This window comes from Dendrobates tinctorius, unplaced genomic scaffold (assembly GCF_039654945.1).
Source record: "Dendrobates tinctorius isolate UK_male_01 unplaced genomic scaffold, ASM3965494v1 ptg000302l, whole genome shotgun sequence".
Taxonomy (NCBI): Eukaryota; Metazoa; Chordata; class Amphibia; order Anura; family Dendrobatidae; genus Dendrobates; species Dendrobates tinctorius.
In genome coordinates this window covers 4,654,495-4,671,039 of record NW_027361969.1, presented here as the reverse complement: position 1 = coordinate 4,671,039, position 16,545 = coordinate 4,654,495, and the positions used below count along the sequence as shown (strand labels likewise).

At 44.9% G+C, this 16,545-nt stretch overlaps 1 protein-coding gene across 3 annotated transcripts in view; it reads left to right on the top strand.

Annotated features, from left to right (window-relative positions):
- Positions 1-16,545, top strand: part of LOC141073470 (catenin delta-1-like) — a 152,705-nt gene that overhangs the window by 65,997 nt on the left and 70,163 nt on the right. For all 3 annotated transcript variants that reach the window (XM_073560704.1, XM_073560703.1, XM_073560705.1), the window contains exon 10: positions 1,733-1,798. In XM_073560704.1, coding sequence (XP_073416805.1) covers positions 1,733-1,798 — 66 coding nt within the window. The remainder of the gene's footprint in view (positions 1-1,732; positions 1,799-16,545) is intronic.

Below are 16,545 nucleotides of genomic sequence, written 5' to 3'. Positions count from 1 at the left end.
TTAATAATTTGTTCAAAGATCTTTCCTGGTATAGAAGTCAGACTCACCGGTCTATAGTTGCCTGGGTCCACCTTCTTCCCCTTTTTGAAGATAGGAACAACATTTGCTCTTCTCCAGTCTTCTGGCACTTCTCCTGTTCTCCAAGAATTTTCAAAGATTATGGAGAGGGGTTCAAAAAATTCTTCTGCCATCTCCTTCAGTACTCTGGGGTGTAATTCATCTGGACCTGGAGATGTCTCTTCTTGCATGATCACTTTCTACCATTCCCTTAAGATAAAACACAGTCGTATTATATGTCTTCTCTCTCCCACAACACCCCACTGAATTCTATGACTGATTTGCTAATTTCCTGTGATTGTTTCTGACCCTGCAGATTTGTTGCTTTCTGGTTTTACCAACTGGCCTAAAAACTAGATTTTTTTTTTTTTTAAATCTGCAGTTACATATCGAGAACACTAGTCAAGTCATCTTAAATTAAGATGTACATATATTTTCTTTGTATTCCCTGACTTTCACCTAACCCCTTATCCATTTATGACATACGTTTTTGGCACCGGTTGCTGTTATGTATATGAAGCAGTGGACTAAAAAGCTAAGCCCACGTCATACATGGCAGATGCCTGCTTTTATATAACTCGTATCTCCGTGCAACAGCTGTGTCCAGAGGCTGCTCTGATCATTTAGACACAGCTGTTAACCACTGACCGAAATATGGAGCTCTTGCACACTGGCTCGCATTAGCCCACCCGGGCGATCGTGTGGACACTGGATTACCGTGCCTGTCAGCTTGGTCCTCCTGTGAAGCACCTTTCAGCCCTGCGCTGGAAGCTCTGCTAGTTTCATCTTGTGCCTTTCTACTGTTTCTGTCCACTTGCCCCACACACCCCTCTCTATAGCCTTTTAGAACACCAGAAATAATTTGATCCCTCAATCAAGACAAATTTGGAGACCGAATTTGGAAGTTTTTCAAAGTAAATAAGTGACTGTTAGCTGGTGGAAAGAGGCACTTTTCCTTAGTGAGATAATCATGCTTTGTATTGTTGCTTTATAATGAAAAATCTAAGTATAGTTACTATCTACCAGTAGGCATGTACCCCATCTACACTCCAAACACAATGTTCTTTCATTAGGGAGATGAACATAAATGGAGATTTTAAGAAATTGTTAGTTTTTAGGACTTGCTACCTAAAACTTGGATTAGGCCGGTTTCACACTAGCGCATTTTCAGCGCGCGCACGGCCGGGGGTAGCTCCGCCCCCGATCCGGCTCTCTGCCCGGCGTGCCCGCCCCTTCCTTGTAGCGCCGCCTCCTAGCGGACAGCGGCGCCTGCGATCGGCGCACCCTATCTTTAGCATAGGGTGCGCCGATCGTGCGCAGGCCGTGCGCTAGTTGCGCTTTGACCTGCGCTGCGCACTTTTGACGGTGCGCCGTGCGCGCCAAAATCCGAAAAGTTTGATTTTGGCGCGCACGGCGCACCGTCAAAAGTGCGCAGCGCAGGTCAAAGCGCAACTAGCGCACGGCCTGCGCACGATCGGCGCACCCTATGCTAAAGATAGGGTGCGCCGATCGCAGGCGCCGCTGTCCGCTAGGAGGCGGCGCTACAAGGAAGGGGCGGGCACGCCGGGCAGAGAGCCGGATCGGGGGCGGAGCTACCCCCGGCCGTGCGCGCGCTGAAAATGCGCTAGTGTGAAACACACACTAAATGTTATTTCCTGTTTTTTTTTCTTATCAGTCAAAAAGACTCCTGAAGATCAAGCAGACACAGTGGAGTTTCCAAAGAGGACAACACCAGCAGTAGGTGAGCTACTTTAACCTCTTCCTGACCAGGCAATGTTTGTTTTTTCTTTTCCCCATTCATTGTTGCCGCCTTTCCTCCAAAGAGCCATAACTTGTTTTATTTTTCCATCTGCATAGCTATCTGAGTACTTTTCTTTGTAGAACGCATTGTAGTTTGAAAACAAGGGGGGTGATGGATGTGGGAGGGAAGTATGAAATTGTACATAACACAACTCTTCAATTGATTTATTGCTCTTTGTTTTTACAACGTTCACTATATGTTAGTCGCCATGGTACAAACTTCATAAAATTTTGATTTTAGAGCTGAGGATTTTTGATATTATATATATTTTGTGTGTATATCACTAGCTACCATAGCTTCTAGGGTTCTGATGTATGTAGCTGGTATTTGTAAGAGTAGGTAATCAATACTGTATACTGTACGTACGTACATGTGTGCGTGTATGTCTCATAAATATATGCTGACGTATATATGTTTATATAAATCCCTAATCTCAGAATTGCTGGGGGTTCTAGCAGTCTGGTACCATGAGATCAGCAAATTATCCCATTGATGTCTAGCCTGCTGTGCGTTCCTATTCTTCCTCCTACTGGAGCAATCAATGCTACCCCTGTGCCAACACTTGCCTCATCTTTCAACTTGATACTCTCATGTTATCAGTGGATCTCAAGGTTGCCATCTATTCATCTAGACCCACTATCTGGGCTTCCAAATCTACAACATGCACACATCTGGTACAGCAGTGTGCACCCTCAAACAGCTGGTCCGGGTTTCTATACATGTGACAAGACGGACACTAGATGGCATGGTTAAAAATGTAGTACACTTCACTAATGGAGGGTTGCACAAATTACAAAGATTAATTGCCTGGTCACACCCATTTAAAGGGAACCTGTTACACTGTGAAATGCTATTTCTCTGCACATATAGGGTTAGTCTGCAGGTAAATGACATTTAACCCCTTATGCCCCCGTTACACACTGCGATATCGCTAGCAATATCGCTGTAAAGTCACCGATTTTGTGACGTTGCAGCGATATTGCTGCATATGATACTTGCCTCCGACCGGCTCCCCATCGCTGATCGCGCGAGTGGCTCCTGGATCATTCCTCGTCGGTCACTTCCTGCGACGCTTCCTGCTGTGACGACTAGCGACGCGTGGAGCCGGGCGGGAGGACGCAGGATCGCCGCGTCTGACAGGTAAGTAGCGATCCCTGTCCCCAGCAATGTCGCTGGTGAGATCTGCCTGTGTGGCAGCTCACTAGCGACCACCTAGCGATAAACCAGCGATCCTGACCGCGTCATATCGCTGGTCGGGTTCGCTGGTGCATCGCTAGGTGTAACGGTACCCTTAATGACAGCCAATTTGCAGCTTAATGAGCAAGCCAATTTTTAAAATTCTGACCAGTCTGGAACGCTGTAACGGATCCCACTGATTCAGAGATTGTTTTTTCGTGACATATTGTACTTCATGTTAGTGGTAAAATTTCTTCGATATGACTTGCATTTATTTATGAAACAAATGGAAATATGGCAAAAATTTCACAATTTTCAAACTTTTAATTTTTATCCCCTTAAATTGGAGAGTGGTGTCACATAATAGTTAATAAATAACATTTCCCATATGTCTTTACGTCAGCACAATTTTGGTAACACATTTTTTTGTTAGGAAGTTATATGGGTTAAAAGTTGACCAGCGATTTCTCATTTTTATAACAAATTTTACAAAACTTTTTTTTTTTTTGGGCCCATCTCACATTTGAAGTCACTGTGAGGGGTGTTTATGACAGAAAATACCCAAAAGTGACACCATTCTAAAAACTGCACCTCTCAAGGTGCTCAAAAACACATTCAAGAAGTTAATTCACCCTTTACGTGCTTCACAGGAACTGAAGCAACATGGAAGGAAAAAATGAACATTTGACTTTTCCCTTCACCCATGACAGCACCACCTGAGAGAGGGATCCGCCCCGCCAGGACAGGAACCTACTGAGACATAAGGGGCGGCACCTCTCCCCGCTTCAGTTGGGTTCCTGTCCTGGAAGGAACCCCACTGTCGGCGGTACCTGTCATGGGCGAAGAAAAGTGGACCCAGCCCCGTCTCGGCGCAGGAAGAACAGGTGTCTCACCTGCAGCGTCGGGTGCTGGATGCACAGTCCCCGGGCCCTCCGGGGTTCCGGGTTTGTGCGGGCGTTGGTGGGATCTGCGGGAAGCCCCCACCGCGCCGCCCTCCCCTCGCGCACGCCGCATCTCGATCCCCATAGCAGGGGAGAGACGCTGGCTTCTTCCGGCCGCTGACGTCAGCGGCGCGTTGCATGCTGGGTGCGCCGGCTGACGTCAGAGAAGGGCGATGGTTTAATAGCGCCGGGTGCGACGCCAGACGGCTTTCTGAAGCGGTCAGCCGGCGGTCGCAGGGGGGAGGGGGCAGCAAACGGTGGTGCAACATGGAGTCAGAGCAGGAACGTTGAGCGTCCCTGCCTCCCTCTCGGCCCTCTGGCAGAAAGCATGGAAGCCTTTCCAGCAGCAGTCGCCCCAGCCGCAGGTCAGGGGACTCCTCAAGATCCAAAGAGCGCAGGTCACGTGCCCCAACACAGCCTCAGAGTCCGGTACCCTTGATTTCGGGTGGTGAGTGATCTTCGTGAATGTTAGCATTATGTTAATAGGGCTTCTGTTGTATGCTTCACCCTGTAGGAAAGGCCCAGAAAAGCGGGAAGCAAGAAGAACAATAGGGATTGTGCTATATGTAAATCTCCCCTAGCAAGAGATTGGCAAAAAGATCTCTGTGCTGCGTGCATTCAGCGGACTATGGCGGAGGAAGCGCCTAGTTTCGCAGCCAATCTGATATCTGCCTTAAGGTCAGAAATGGAAGGCTCAATTAAGTCCCTATTGAAAAAAGGGAAAAAAACCATGAAGGATCCCCCTAGTTCCCCCTCGGATTCCGCGTCAATGTCATCTCAGGCGGAAAAATCATCCTCCTCAGACTCTTCAGACAGCGACATGGGGGGGTAAACCATGTTTCCCCGTAGAAGACACAGACGCCCTCCTAAAGGCCATTAGAGCTACAATGGGCCTACAGGAAGAAAAGGCAGCTAAAACCCTAGAGGACGTCATGTTTGGGGGGCTTCAGGAGAGGAAAAAATGAACCTTTCCAGTAAACGAGAAAATCCAGGCACTTATTGAGAAAGAATGGAAAAAGCCAGAAAAATCGGGGGCCCTTCCATCCACCTCCTAAGAGACGATATCCCTTTGATCATAAGGATGCGGAGATATGGGACAAAATCCCCAAAATAGATGCAGCAGTGTCCAGGTCCTCCAAAAGGTCGGCCCTGCCCCTGGAAGACGCAGGGGTTCTTAGAGACCCGCTAGACAAGAAGGCGGACTCATATTTGAGGCACGCATGGGAAGCGACAGCAGGAGGACTAAAACCGGCGATAGCGGGCACTTGCACGGCACGCTCCCTCATGATCTGGCTGCAGCAGTTAGAAGAAAAGCTGGCTTCAAGGGTCCCAAGAGAGAAAATCTTATCAGAGATGTATCTCTTGCACGGGGCAGCAGCTTTTTTGGCCGATACCTCGGCGGACTCTATGCGGATGACAGCCAGGGCAGCGTCACTATCAAATGCTGCTAGACGCGCGTTATGGCTTAAGGGCTGTCCGGGTGACCTTCAGTCCAAGGACAAATTATGCTCTCTCCCCTGCGATGGTCGATTCTTGTTCGGCAAGAACTTGGACGATATACTGGAGAAAGCAGGCAATAAGAAAAAAGGCTTCCCCAGATTCCCTATGGATCAGAGGAGACAGCCCTTTTGGAGGGGGAGATTCAATAGGGGGCGTCCTCCCGCTGACAGGAGAAGATGGGAGGATAAAAGAAAAAAAGAATCGGGGTTTATGTTTGGTGGAGGCACCTCCACCTCAAAGAAGTCGCCACAGTGACGCCAGTATTCCAGTGGGGCGGAGATTGGCACTCTTTTTCCAAGCTTGGGAGAAGATCTCCTCCAACGCCTGGATCCTAACCATCCTAACAGAAGGCCTGAAAATTCCCTTTATTCGTCAGCCAAAACCCGTGGTCGTCGTCACACCCATCAGGTAGGTGACCGAAGAGCAGGTGGCCTTAGAAACAGAGATCCTGAGCCTGATAGACAAGCGGGTACTCTCCGAGGTACCACGCATACAGGAAGGGAAGGGGTTCTATTCACCCCTTTTTCTGATAAAAAAAACCCACGATCAAACGTTCAGGACAATCATAAATCTCAAACGGCTCAATCTATGGATAAGGAACTCGACCTTCAAGATGGAATCAGTAACTACGGCGGTGAAGCTGCTACACCAAGATTGCTTCATGGCCGTAGTCGATTTAAAGGATGCGTATTATCACATCCCTAGCCACCCAGATTACCAGAAATGCTTGAGGGTAGCACTTTATATTCAAGGCACACTAAGGCACTTTCAGTTCAGGGTGCTTCCGTTTGGCATATCTATAGCCCCGAGAGTTTTCACCAAGGTCATAGCGGAAGTGACAGCCTTTCTCCGGATTCACGACACGGTCATAATACCATACCTGGACGATTTTCTCATAGTAGCCAGCTCAGAGGACCACTGTACAGCGCAGTTGACCCGGGTGATCAACACCTTGCAGGAATTAGGGTGGATAGTCAATTTCAAAAAATCAAAATTGCAACCCCTAAAAAAACAGACCTTCCTAGGATTTATACTAGACTCAGAAAGGCAAGAGTGTCTGCTCCCAGAGTCCAAAATAGAAAAGGTGCAAAATCTGCCCTTGACAGGCCAAAACCAACCACGTATGACATTAAGAAGAGCAATGTCCCTGCTAGGTACCCTAACATCCTGTATTCCGGCGGTTAGGTGGGCTCAGTTTCACACCCGGCAACTCCAGTGGGAGATACTAACAGCACAAACATCGCTAAGAGGGCGTTTAGAAGGATTTCCTTAAAAACCAGAGACTCTCTCAATTGGTGGCTGGACAAGACAAATCTGACCTTGGGAATACCGTGGGACAGACAGACGTCAGATATAATCTTAACAGATGCAAGCTCCTCGGGATGGGGGGCACACCTAAGGGGCATCATAGGTCAGGGTTCCTGGACGCGTCCAGAAAGGGAAGCATCCTCCAACCTGAGAACTGTGGGCAGTGAGCAAGGCCCTAAATCACTTCATTCCGCTACTCCATGGTCGAAATGTACGCATCATGTCAGACAGCAAGGTAGTAGTGGCATACATCAACCACCAAGGAGGGACAAGGTCACACTCCTTAATGGAAGCGGCGACAGACATTCTGAGCAGAGCAGAGGAACACCTACACTCCTTGACAGCCTTACATATAAAAGGGGCAGAAAACATAGAGGCAGACTTCCTGAGTCGCAATACCCTGAAGCAGGGGGAATGGGTGCTAAACCGGTCCATTTTTCAAAAGATAACTCAGCTTTGTGGGAAACCGGTGATAGACCTCTTTGCCAACAAGCACAACAGGCAAACAGAAAGGCTCTGCTCTCTAAACCCGAGAGAAAAACCATGGGCAGTGGACTCGTTGCACATCCAGTGGAACTTCAGGCTCTGATCCCAACAGTTGTCAGAAAAATCAGAAACGATCAAGCCAGGGTGATGCTAATAGCTCCATTTTGGCCAAAAAGGCCCTGGTTTGCTCTGCTACGAATGATGTCCCTCTCCGATCTATGGGTTCTGCCAGAAATCCCGGACCTACTAGCTCAAGGTCCAATATTCCACGCTCAGGTCAAAGGATTCCATCTGACGGCGTGGAATTTGAAAGGTCGCTTTTAACGGATAGAGGGTTCTCCCCCGGGTTGGTGGCCACCCTGCTAAAGAGTAGGAAACCAGTGATGACTAACATCTACGGCAGAACATGGAATAAGTTCCTGCAGTTCTTAGGTAGGCCGTTAGGAAAAGAACCCCCGATTAATGCCATCCTGGAGTTCTAACAATCGGGGTTGCAGATGGGGTTAGCAGTGAACACACTTTAAAGTTCAGGTGTCTGCACTAGGGGCGCTCTACAACTGCAAATTGGCATCAAATAGGTGGGTAGCCAGATTTATTAAATCCTGCCATAGAGCTAGGCCTATCCCAATACCCAGAATAGCCCCCTGGGATTTAAACCTAGTGCTAGAAGCCCTTACAAAAGATCTGTATGAGCCATTACATCAGCTACCCCTAAAGTTTCTGACCCTAAAAACAATTCTGTTAGTGGCCCTCACGTCAGCCCGCAGGATAAGCTATTTACAGGCTCTCTCAGTAAATCCACCTTATACGCAAGTCTTTCAGGATAGGGTAGTGTTAAGAACAGACCCCGCTTATCTGCCCAAAGTAGCATCAGATTTCCATCGGGGCCAGGAAATTGTCCTTCCATCTTTCTGCGAGAACCCAAAAAATCTGGGGGAGGAAAAATTCCATAATCTGGATGTTAAGAGAGCTCTCGTAGAATACATATCTATGACTAGCCAGTGGAGGAGGTCCCAGTCCCTATTCGTAGCTTTTCCTGGTGCCAGGAAAGGCTATGAGGTTTCAAAAGGGACTATTGCCAGATGGATTAGGGAGGCCATTAGTGTAGCCTACACAGCTAGTGGTATCCCGATTCCTGACGGCATAAAGGCTCATTCCACCAGAGCCGTGGCGACCTCCTGGGCCGATAAAGCAGAGGTATCGATTGAACAGATTTGTAAGGCCGCTACCTGGGCCTCAACTTCAACCTTCTTTAAGCACTATAGGTTGAATCTATCCTCCTCTGCTGACTTAACCTTCGGTAGAAGGGTGCTGCAAGCGGTGGTCCCTCCCTAAGGTGTTTCGAATCCCCAAAAATCTCTCAGGTGGTGCTGTCATGGGTGAAGGGAAAACCACCATGGTTACTTACCGGTAGCCGTTTTTTCCGGAACCCATGACAGCACCCGTATATTCCCCCCCCTTTTCACCATATGGGTGTGCACAATTAGTAGGATGTTTTTTGAGTGTTGTGGTGTTGGATTAAACATGTAACTAACCGGGAAGTCCTCTGTGCTCTGTAACCCAACTGAAGCGGGGGAGAGGTGCCGCCCCTTATGTCTCAGTAGGTTCCTGTTCTGGCGGGGCGGATCCCTCTCTCAGGTGGTGCTGTCATGGGTTCCGGAAAAACCGGCTACCGGTAAGTAACCATGGTGGGTTGTTTTTTTTTCACAAACATTTTACTTCAAAACCAGGTTTTTTTTTTTTTTGTTTTTTTTTTTTATTTTCTCAAATGTAAAAAGGGAAAATTAACCATAACATTTTTTTGTGCAATTTCTCCTGAATATGCCGATACCCCATATGTAGGGGTAAACCACTGTTGGGCGCATGGCAGAGCTGGGAAGGGAAGGACCATAGTTTCCAATTTTTCAATGAAGAATGTTGCGTTTGTAGAGCCCCTGATGTGCCTAAAACAGTGGAAACCTCCACAACTAAGTTCCCTCTCAGTATGTCTTTGAAATGTGGGAGGAAACCGAAGTGCCCGGAGGAAACCCACGCAAACATGGGGAGAACATGCAAACTTCTTGTAGATTTTGTCCTTGGTGGCATTTGAAACCAAGACTCTAGCGCTGCAAGGCTGCAGTGCTAACCACTGAGCCATCGTGCTGCCCAGAAGTTTATAACGTAGAGCCATGAAAATAAAAAATCGTATTTTTTTTCCACAAAAAAAATCTTTTCGCCCCCAAATTTTTTATTTTCCTAAGGGTAACAGGAGATATTAGACCCCCAAAGTTTTTGTGCAATTTGTCCTGAATACGCCACCGCTGTTTGGGCGTACGGCAGAGCTCGGAAGGGAAGGGTGCCGTTTGACTTTTTTTCAATGCAGAATTAGCTGGAAATGAGATCGGACGCCATGTCGCGTTTGGAGAGCCCCTGATGTGTCTAAACAGTGGAAACCCCCACAAGTGACAAAATTTTGGAAACTAGACCAAGGAACTTTTTTCTAGATGTGTGGTGAGCACTTTGAACCCCCAAGTGCTTCACAGAAGTTTATAACGTAGAGCCATGAATATAAAAAATCATATTTTTTCCACAAATGATAGGTTTTATCACAGTGATCAAAATGAACCAATAGGAAAAAATCTCGTATTGTTGCTGGGTGACGGCCAGCAGATATCAGCAGGTGCACTGCGCATGCTACCGCCATTTTCTCCCGGAAGAAGCCAGCGGACCTACATTTACACTCACTACATAGTACAACTCTCCTTGAAGTTTTGGGGAAATAATGCCCTTTTTCACGACAGGCAGCTTCAGTTGCAGAGGTACTGGGCTCTCTCCTTCCTTATTTCCTTTTCCAAAGTTTTATTCTTTTTCAAAACAAGACAATAACATCGAGTCATTAATTGACGCAACAGACGTTGGATCATACAAAATCAAGAGCAAGTGCAAGCATAGCGATCGAAGTAATGGATAAAGTACAATAAACGGTATGTCACAAATCAAGTTGAGGGACCACTTTGTTAAATAAAAATCCTACCAAACTCATACTAACGGGGGAGGGAAGACATGGTCCCATACAGACCATTTCTTCAAAGAATTTGTTGAAGTGATCATTATGAAGAGCGAATTGTAGCTCATGTGATCTTTGTTGATTGATCAGTTTAATTATGTCATTAGAACTAGGCAAAAAATTGGATTTCCAATGGTATGCTATGGTGTTCTTCATGACAAGACATATATGATTGAAATTAGGTCTCAGTGAATGATCTATTTCGGCCAAATTTAATGAAAGCAGGGCAATGCAGGGAGTAAGGTTGAAAGGCTTTCCAATTATTTTGTTGATTATAGATGAAGAGATTCGAGACCATAACAGTTTTGTCATTGGGCATCCCCAAAAGACATGCAGAATATCCCCTTTTTGGCCGCATCCTCTCCAACAAAGTGGGGAGTTTGAGGAACCTATGTGAGCCAGTCTGTTGGGAGTGTAATACCATCTGGAGATAGTTTTATAGTGGGTCTCCTGTAGTGGGATGGACATTACAGATTGGTAAGCTGAAGAAAGAGTGTCCTCCCAACTTTCAGCAGAGAATGAAGAGTTGAGATCCTTCTCCCGACTCAACATTGAGGGATTTTTAAGTAATAATGTGTCGTTATTAAAATTTTCATATATGAAGCTATGGCTCCAAAAGATCTGGTGCTCATGATTATTCAATAACTTTATAGATGCTTCAGAGAAATTGAATTTTAGGTTCAGAAAGGATTGTATGGTGTCTTTGAGGATTTGGTACTCTAGGAAATATTGAGGAAATATTATATTTTCTCTTGAGAAAAAAAAACTCGAGAATTTGTTTTCGTGGAAGATGTCTTAGTTTGAAAATATTGGAATCTGCCCAGATAGGAGTACGGTTGACGAGATTTGCTATGAAGGTAAGGGGGAGTTTTTGGTTTTTTTTATTTCAATTTGCTGAATTTTTAGTCTTGTTTTTGAGAACTTATTCCAGGCCATAGCAATCATGTTGGGGAGGTTATTGGTAATAGCTTTGATAAGTATGGCTTTGGGGTGTACATTGTTATTCAGAGTAGTTTCCAAATCAAGCCAGGCTGGGCTGTGAGAATCATTTAGCCAGTGAGCACTCTGATTAAAAGCGTGTTATAGTGAGCTGTGATATTTGGTATGCAAATGCCTCCGTGTATTTTCTTTTTATATAACATTTGTGTTGCAACTCTTGGCTTCTTATGGCCACATATAAAGAAATTTATCTGTGATTGCATGCGGGTAAGGTGGATAGAGAATATTGGGAGAGGAAGACATCTAAGTATGTGAATAAGTTTAGGAATAGTGAACATTTTCCTTGTCAAGACCTTCCCCCACCAGGGTAAGTGTTTAGTTTTGTAGGTGGCATTGTCTTTATTGATGATTTCAGTCATTTTATTAAGATTGGATTTGACCATCTGTGTGAGGTTTTTGGAGATGAGTATACCTAGGTAGGGAAGAGTTTTATTGGTCTAATTAAGAGAAGTAACTGTTTTGATATGAGACTGATTTTTCATTAACGTTAATCGGGAGAATATATGATTTTTGGTAGTTAATTTTAAAGTTAGGTATGGCAGAGAATTGGTCAATTTCAAAGATCATTTCAGGGATGGAAATGCAGGGGTCCGTAAGGGTAAGGAATAAGTCGTCGGCATAGAGGTTAATTTTGTATTGGTGGTTTTGCGTGTCTATACCTTTGATAGAAGGATGGTTTCTAATTCGTTCTGCTAGGGACTCCATGGCAAGATTGACAAGGAGAGGAGAAAGGGGGGCAACCTTGCCTAGTACCGTTTTTTATGAGGAATGTGTCAGATACATGGTTATTACAAACTACTCTGGCTTTGGGGGATGAGTAAAGAGCCATTATGGAGGTTACTAGTGAATCATTGAATCCAAATTTAGTTAGGGTTTCTCGAAGGAAAGGCCAGCTTAATCTATCAAACGCTTTTTCTGCATCGAGCGATAATAAAGTCATAGGGTGTTTGGTAGCATTGGCCCATTTTATGGAGTTTATCAATCTCCTTGTGGCATCGGCTGGTTGCCTTCTTTTGATAAAGCCCAACTGATCATTGTGAATAAGCCTAGGGAGAATGGAGCTAAGCCTGTTCGCTAGAATTTTTGAATATAATTTAACATCAGTGTTAAGGAGGGATATGGGTCTAAAATTCTCGATAGCCTCTGGATCTCCTTTGTTTTTAGGTAGAACTGAGATGGAAGCTTCCAACATCTCAGAGGGAAATTGACCTGTATTGGAAGCATGGTTAAAGGCCAAGGTGAGGTGAAAGGATAGTGTTGAAAGCTTTATAATATGTATTGGTGAACCCGTCGGGGCCTGGGGATTTGTGGAGGTCGAGCTTGTTGATGGCTTCCTCAATTTCTGATTTGTCTATTGGGGCGGATAAGAACGAAAGGTCATTTTCAGAAAGAAGGGGGAGGTTAATAGATGATAGGTAATTGGCAATTTCTGCTGTATTCTGAAGCGAAGATGTGGGGTTGGTATGTAAGTTGTAGAGATTGGCATAAAATTTTGCGAATTCATTTGAAATCTCTTGAGGATGGGAAATTTTGGAGTTTCCTACAAGAGATTTGATTCTGTTTATTTTACTTTGAATTCTGCTATTTTTAATTTTGTTGGCCATGTATTTTGTGGGCTTGTTTAGAGAGGTATAGTAATTGAATTTGGATGATCTCACTGCGGCTTCATAGGGGGCCTGAATTAGATTCCTAAGGTCAATTCTGAGTTTTGATAGGTCCGATTGATGTTGTGGTGATGGCGAGGGCAAACCAATTATAATGTTCTCTATTTTCCGAATTGATTTTTGGATATTGGAAATTTTTAGGTTATTTTACTTTTTGTTCTTAGAGGAAATCTCTATTAGGATACCCCTTACCACCGCCTCGTGAGCACACCAATTTGTTAGCGGACTGGTGTCTTCTGGCTTGTTCTCATTAAAATAGTTGTTGATAGCGTTTTGTAAGTTAACTTTATGTATGGGGTTATTGACAATGTTGGCGTTACATCTCCAAAGTTTGGTATTTCTTAGCGGAGGACCTAGAAAAAATTTTCTTATAACCGGTGCATGGTCGTACATTGTTCTGTGGCCAATAGAGACATCTTCAAATCTGGTAAGAGAAAAAACATCAGAAACAATGAGGTTGATTCGCGATGCGGATTGGTGGGTATCGGAGAAATGTGTAAATTCTACTGAAGAATTATTTAGGCATCTATAAGTGTCGAACAGCTCATTTTTGTCAAGCCAAGTGTTTAGGTTATCAGTAATGGGTCTAGATAGTGAGGATGAGTCTATCGTGCTGTCTGGGGTGAGGTTAAAATCGCCCATGAGAAACAGATCTCCTCTCCTCAAAGGTGATACATTTTTCATCAACTTATTGAGAAACTTATGTTGGCCTCGATTGGGTGCCTACAAATTGACTAGTGTGCAGACCTGATGATTCAATTTGCAAACTAATACAGTATGTGGAACCTACCCTCCTCGTCACCATGTTCCTCTAAGGCCTCGAAGGGGATAGATCCATTAATCAGCGTTATAACCCCTGCTTTCTTGCTAGAGTTGCAAGACTCATAAATATGAGCATACTTGCTGTGTTGAAAGTATGGATGGTTGTCTCTGAGGAACTTCGACTCTTGAATACATGCAATGTCAACACGTGCATTTATCAACGCTCTCCAAAAAGTGTGTCTTTTCTTAGGGCTGTTTAAGCCTCTAACATTGTAAGATAAGAATTTAAGACTCATATCTGAGGAACGACCGAGACAGACCACTGATATGAGGAGGGAGCTGGTAAATGGTTTAGGTTGGAAGCTAACAAAGCAACTAGAACAAGTAATGAAAAGAAATTACTATCAAATGTTATTTCAACTTTTGCTTCAAATTATATATAACGGAACAATTTAAACTGGAAAACTGTTCAAGTAGTTCAAAGCAAAGAAACTACCTCTATAATATCGGGGGTAATTCCGTGAACTGGAATAGGAGGGTAAACCTTCATTATAAGAGACTACAGGCCTGAGTTCCTGTGCAAAAAAAGTTAATAATCAGGCAGGCTGTGTATGATTAGATCAATTATGCCTGGAATGACTATTGCTAATTGAATCCAAGAAATCAGCTCCTTCCTCTGGAGTGAAGATGGGGGGTTCGTTCTCCCTCTGTAGTTCACCAGCAATTTGACAGGAAAACCCCATTTATAGGGTATGTCCTTGTCCCGAAGGGCTGCAGTTATATTTTGAAAGGACCGACGTAGTTCCAGCGTTTCCTTGGATAGATCCGGGAAAACTTTGAGATCTTTGTATGGGTCAGCGAAGGATTTGTTGGTCTTGAGATAATTTAGGATCCTTTCTTTAGTTTGATAGAAATGGACTCTAAGAATTGTGTCTCTTGGAAGTTCCTGAGAAATTTTTGGCGGGCGAGGGAGCCTGTGTTCTCTGTCTATTATCAAGTCCGATTCGGGTAGGTCAGGGATGGCTAGATTGAAAATTTCTTGGATATGACTTGTAAGATTTTCTTGGAGGATGTTTTCGGGGATCCCCCGGATTTTAATATTCCTCTGTCCTCTATCCTCTAGGTCGGCCATTTTGACTCTGTTTTTGTACTTCGACTGATAAGTATTGAATGTCGACTTTGCACAGTCTTTCTTCATGATTGGCTAGTTGCCTGTCGATGGTCTCACAATATTTTTTAAAGTTATTATCCATTTTTTTGCTTAATAGCTCAAAATTTTTGTTCATAGAATTAAACAGTTTACTGAGCATGTCTTGGCTGGGGTCTTGAGGGCTAGCAGATTGCTGAGATGGTGGATGGTCAGGTCCTGGATCCAGAGCAGATTTTTCAGGTCTAAATTTGGTTTTAGCGGGAGTTGGATTAGGTGATGTGTCGCTTGACACTCCTTCGGAGTCTGAGATCTCCTCTTGATTTGAGCAAGATTCGTCCCGAGCTCCTGGAGTTCTCCTTTTTTTGTTGTCGGAGGTATCCATAGTTTCCACTGAATAATATGTTGATATCTGTTTCGGATTAGGGGTATTGAATTGAGAGGACATATTTGTTCTTCTAGTTTGACCTGAAGTAAGAGGAAGGTCCCTTGTAGGAGACCTGGATCTCAATGGACTTGAGGTATTGTCTTGTGGACTAGTTTGATGCCTGTTCCAGGAGGAAATTTTCCATCTTTCGTTGATTTTGTGACTTGGGAAGAGATGGAGTAGAGAGTTTACCTTTTGGACTTGGAATTGCTCATAGTGGTAATAAAATTGCTTTGAAATGGAGAAACAGAAATATAAAATATTTGCGGCATCGCAGTAGCGATCTCAAATGGAGTCGCACAGAAATTGTAATGCGGTAAAGACTCCGCTGGGATTTTTAGTGCGATACCAAAGGTTTGCGATGAGGAAGGAAGACTTAGTAAAGTCTTGCTTGAGGACGCTCTGTTCCACTGTCTCACGTTAGGGAACTTGCGAACGGAGTCAGGGTCTTGTGGAGACCAAATAGGGACGCTTGAATCTCCAGCAGTAAGAGAGATCGCAGGGGGGATCGCGGAACCTCGCAAAGGTAGGTCGCAGCTGCGTCCCGATTATGGAGCTTGCAGAAGGTCACAACTGCGACCCAATTTACGGAGCTTTGTGGCAAAAGGGGGCCTCTCTGCTAGTCAGTCCCGTTCTGTGTCTGCGGGATGCTGATGGTGTGTGGTCTGGACCAAGAGGGCCTGTATTTTCGGCTCTGGTCAGAGTTGTGATGAGGCTGACAGCTCTGGAAGTTAAGTCGGTTGCTACCAGCTACTTTATCCCCTGGCTTTGTGGCCTAGCAGCAGGTTTAGGCCTCAATCCTCCATGGTGCCCCGGAAAATCACAGGTCGATTTTTACCGGGCCTGAAGTGATCTCTTGGGTGTCAGAGTGTTATGCACAGATTTAGTGCTAAATGGCCTGTTTTAGCCGCTGTGGAAGTCAGATTAGGGAGATATACTCTCCAGAGCTCCAAAACCTACATCCGCCTCATGTGGGATCTAGGCCACGCCCCCTTCCTTATTTCCAAACATTAGGACCTTGATCACTATTTGATGGAATATTCCAGTCTGTTCTCTGTTGGCACACACATGTTCTACAATGCCATTTGTACGATCACGGTCGGCTTTTGGTATATACTTTACTTTTCCCTCATGGCACTATAAGGCTGAAGGACTTTATTAGTGATCCACTCTTCCCATATACTTATTGTACCCCAGGACGCAGTCTGGTTTTGGGGTCAGCGAGGAGGTA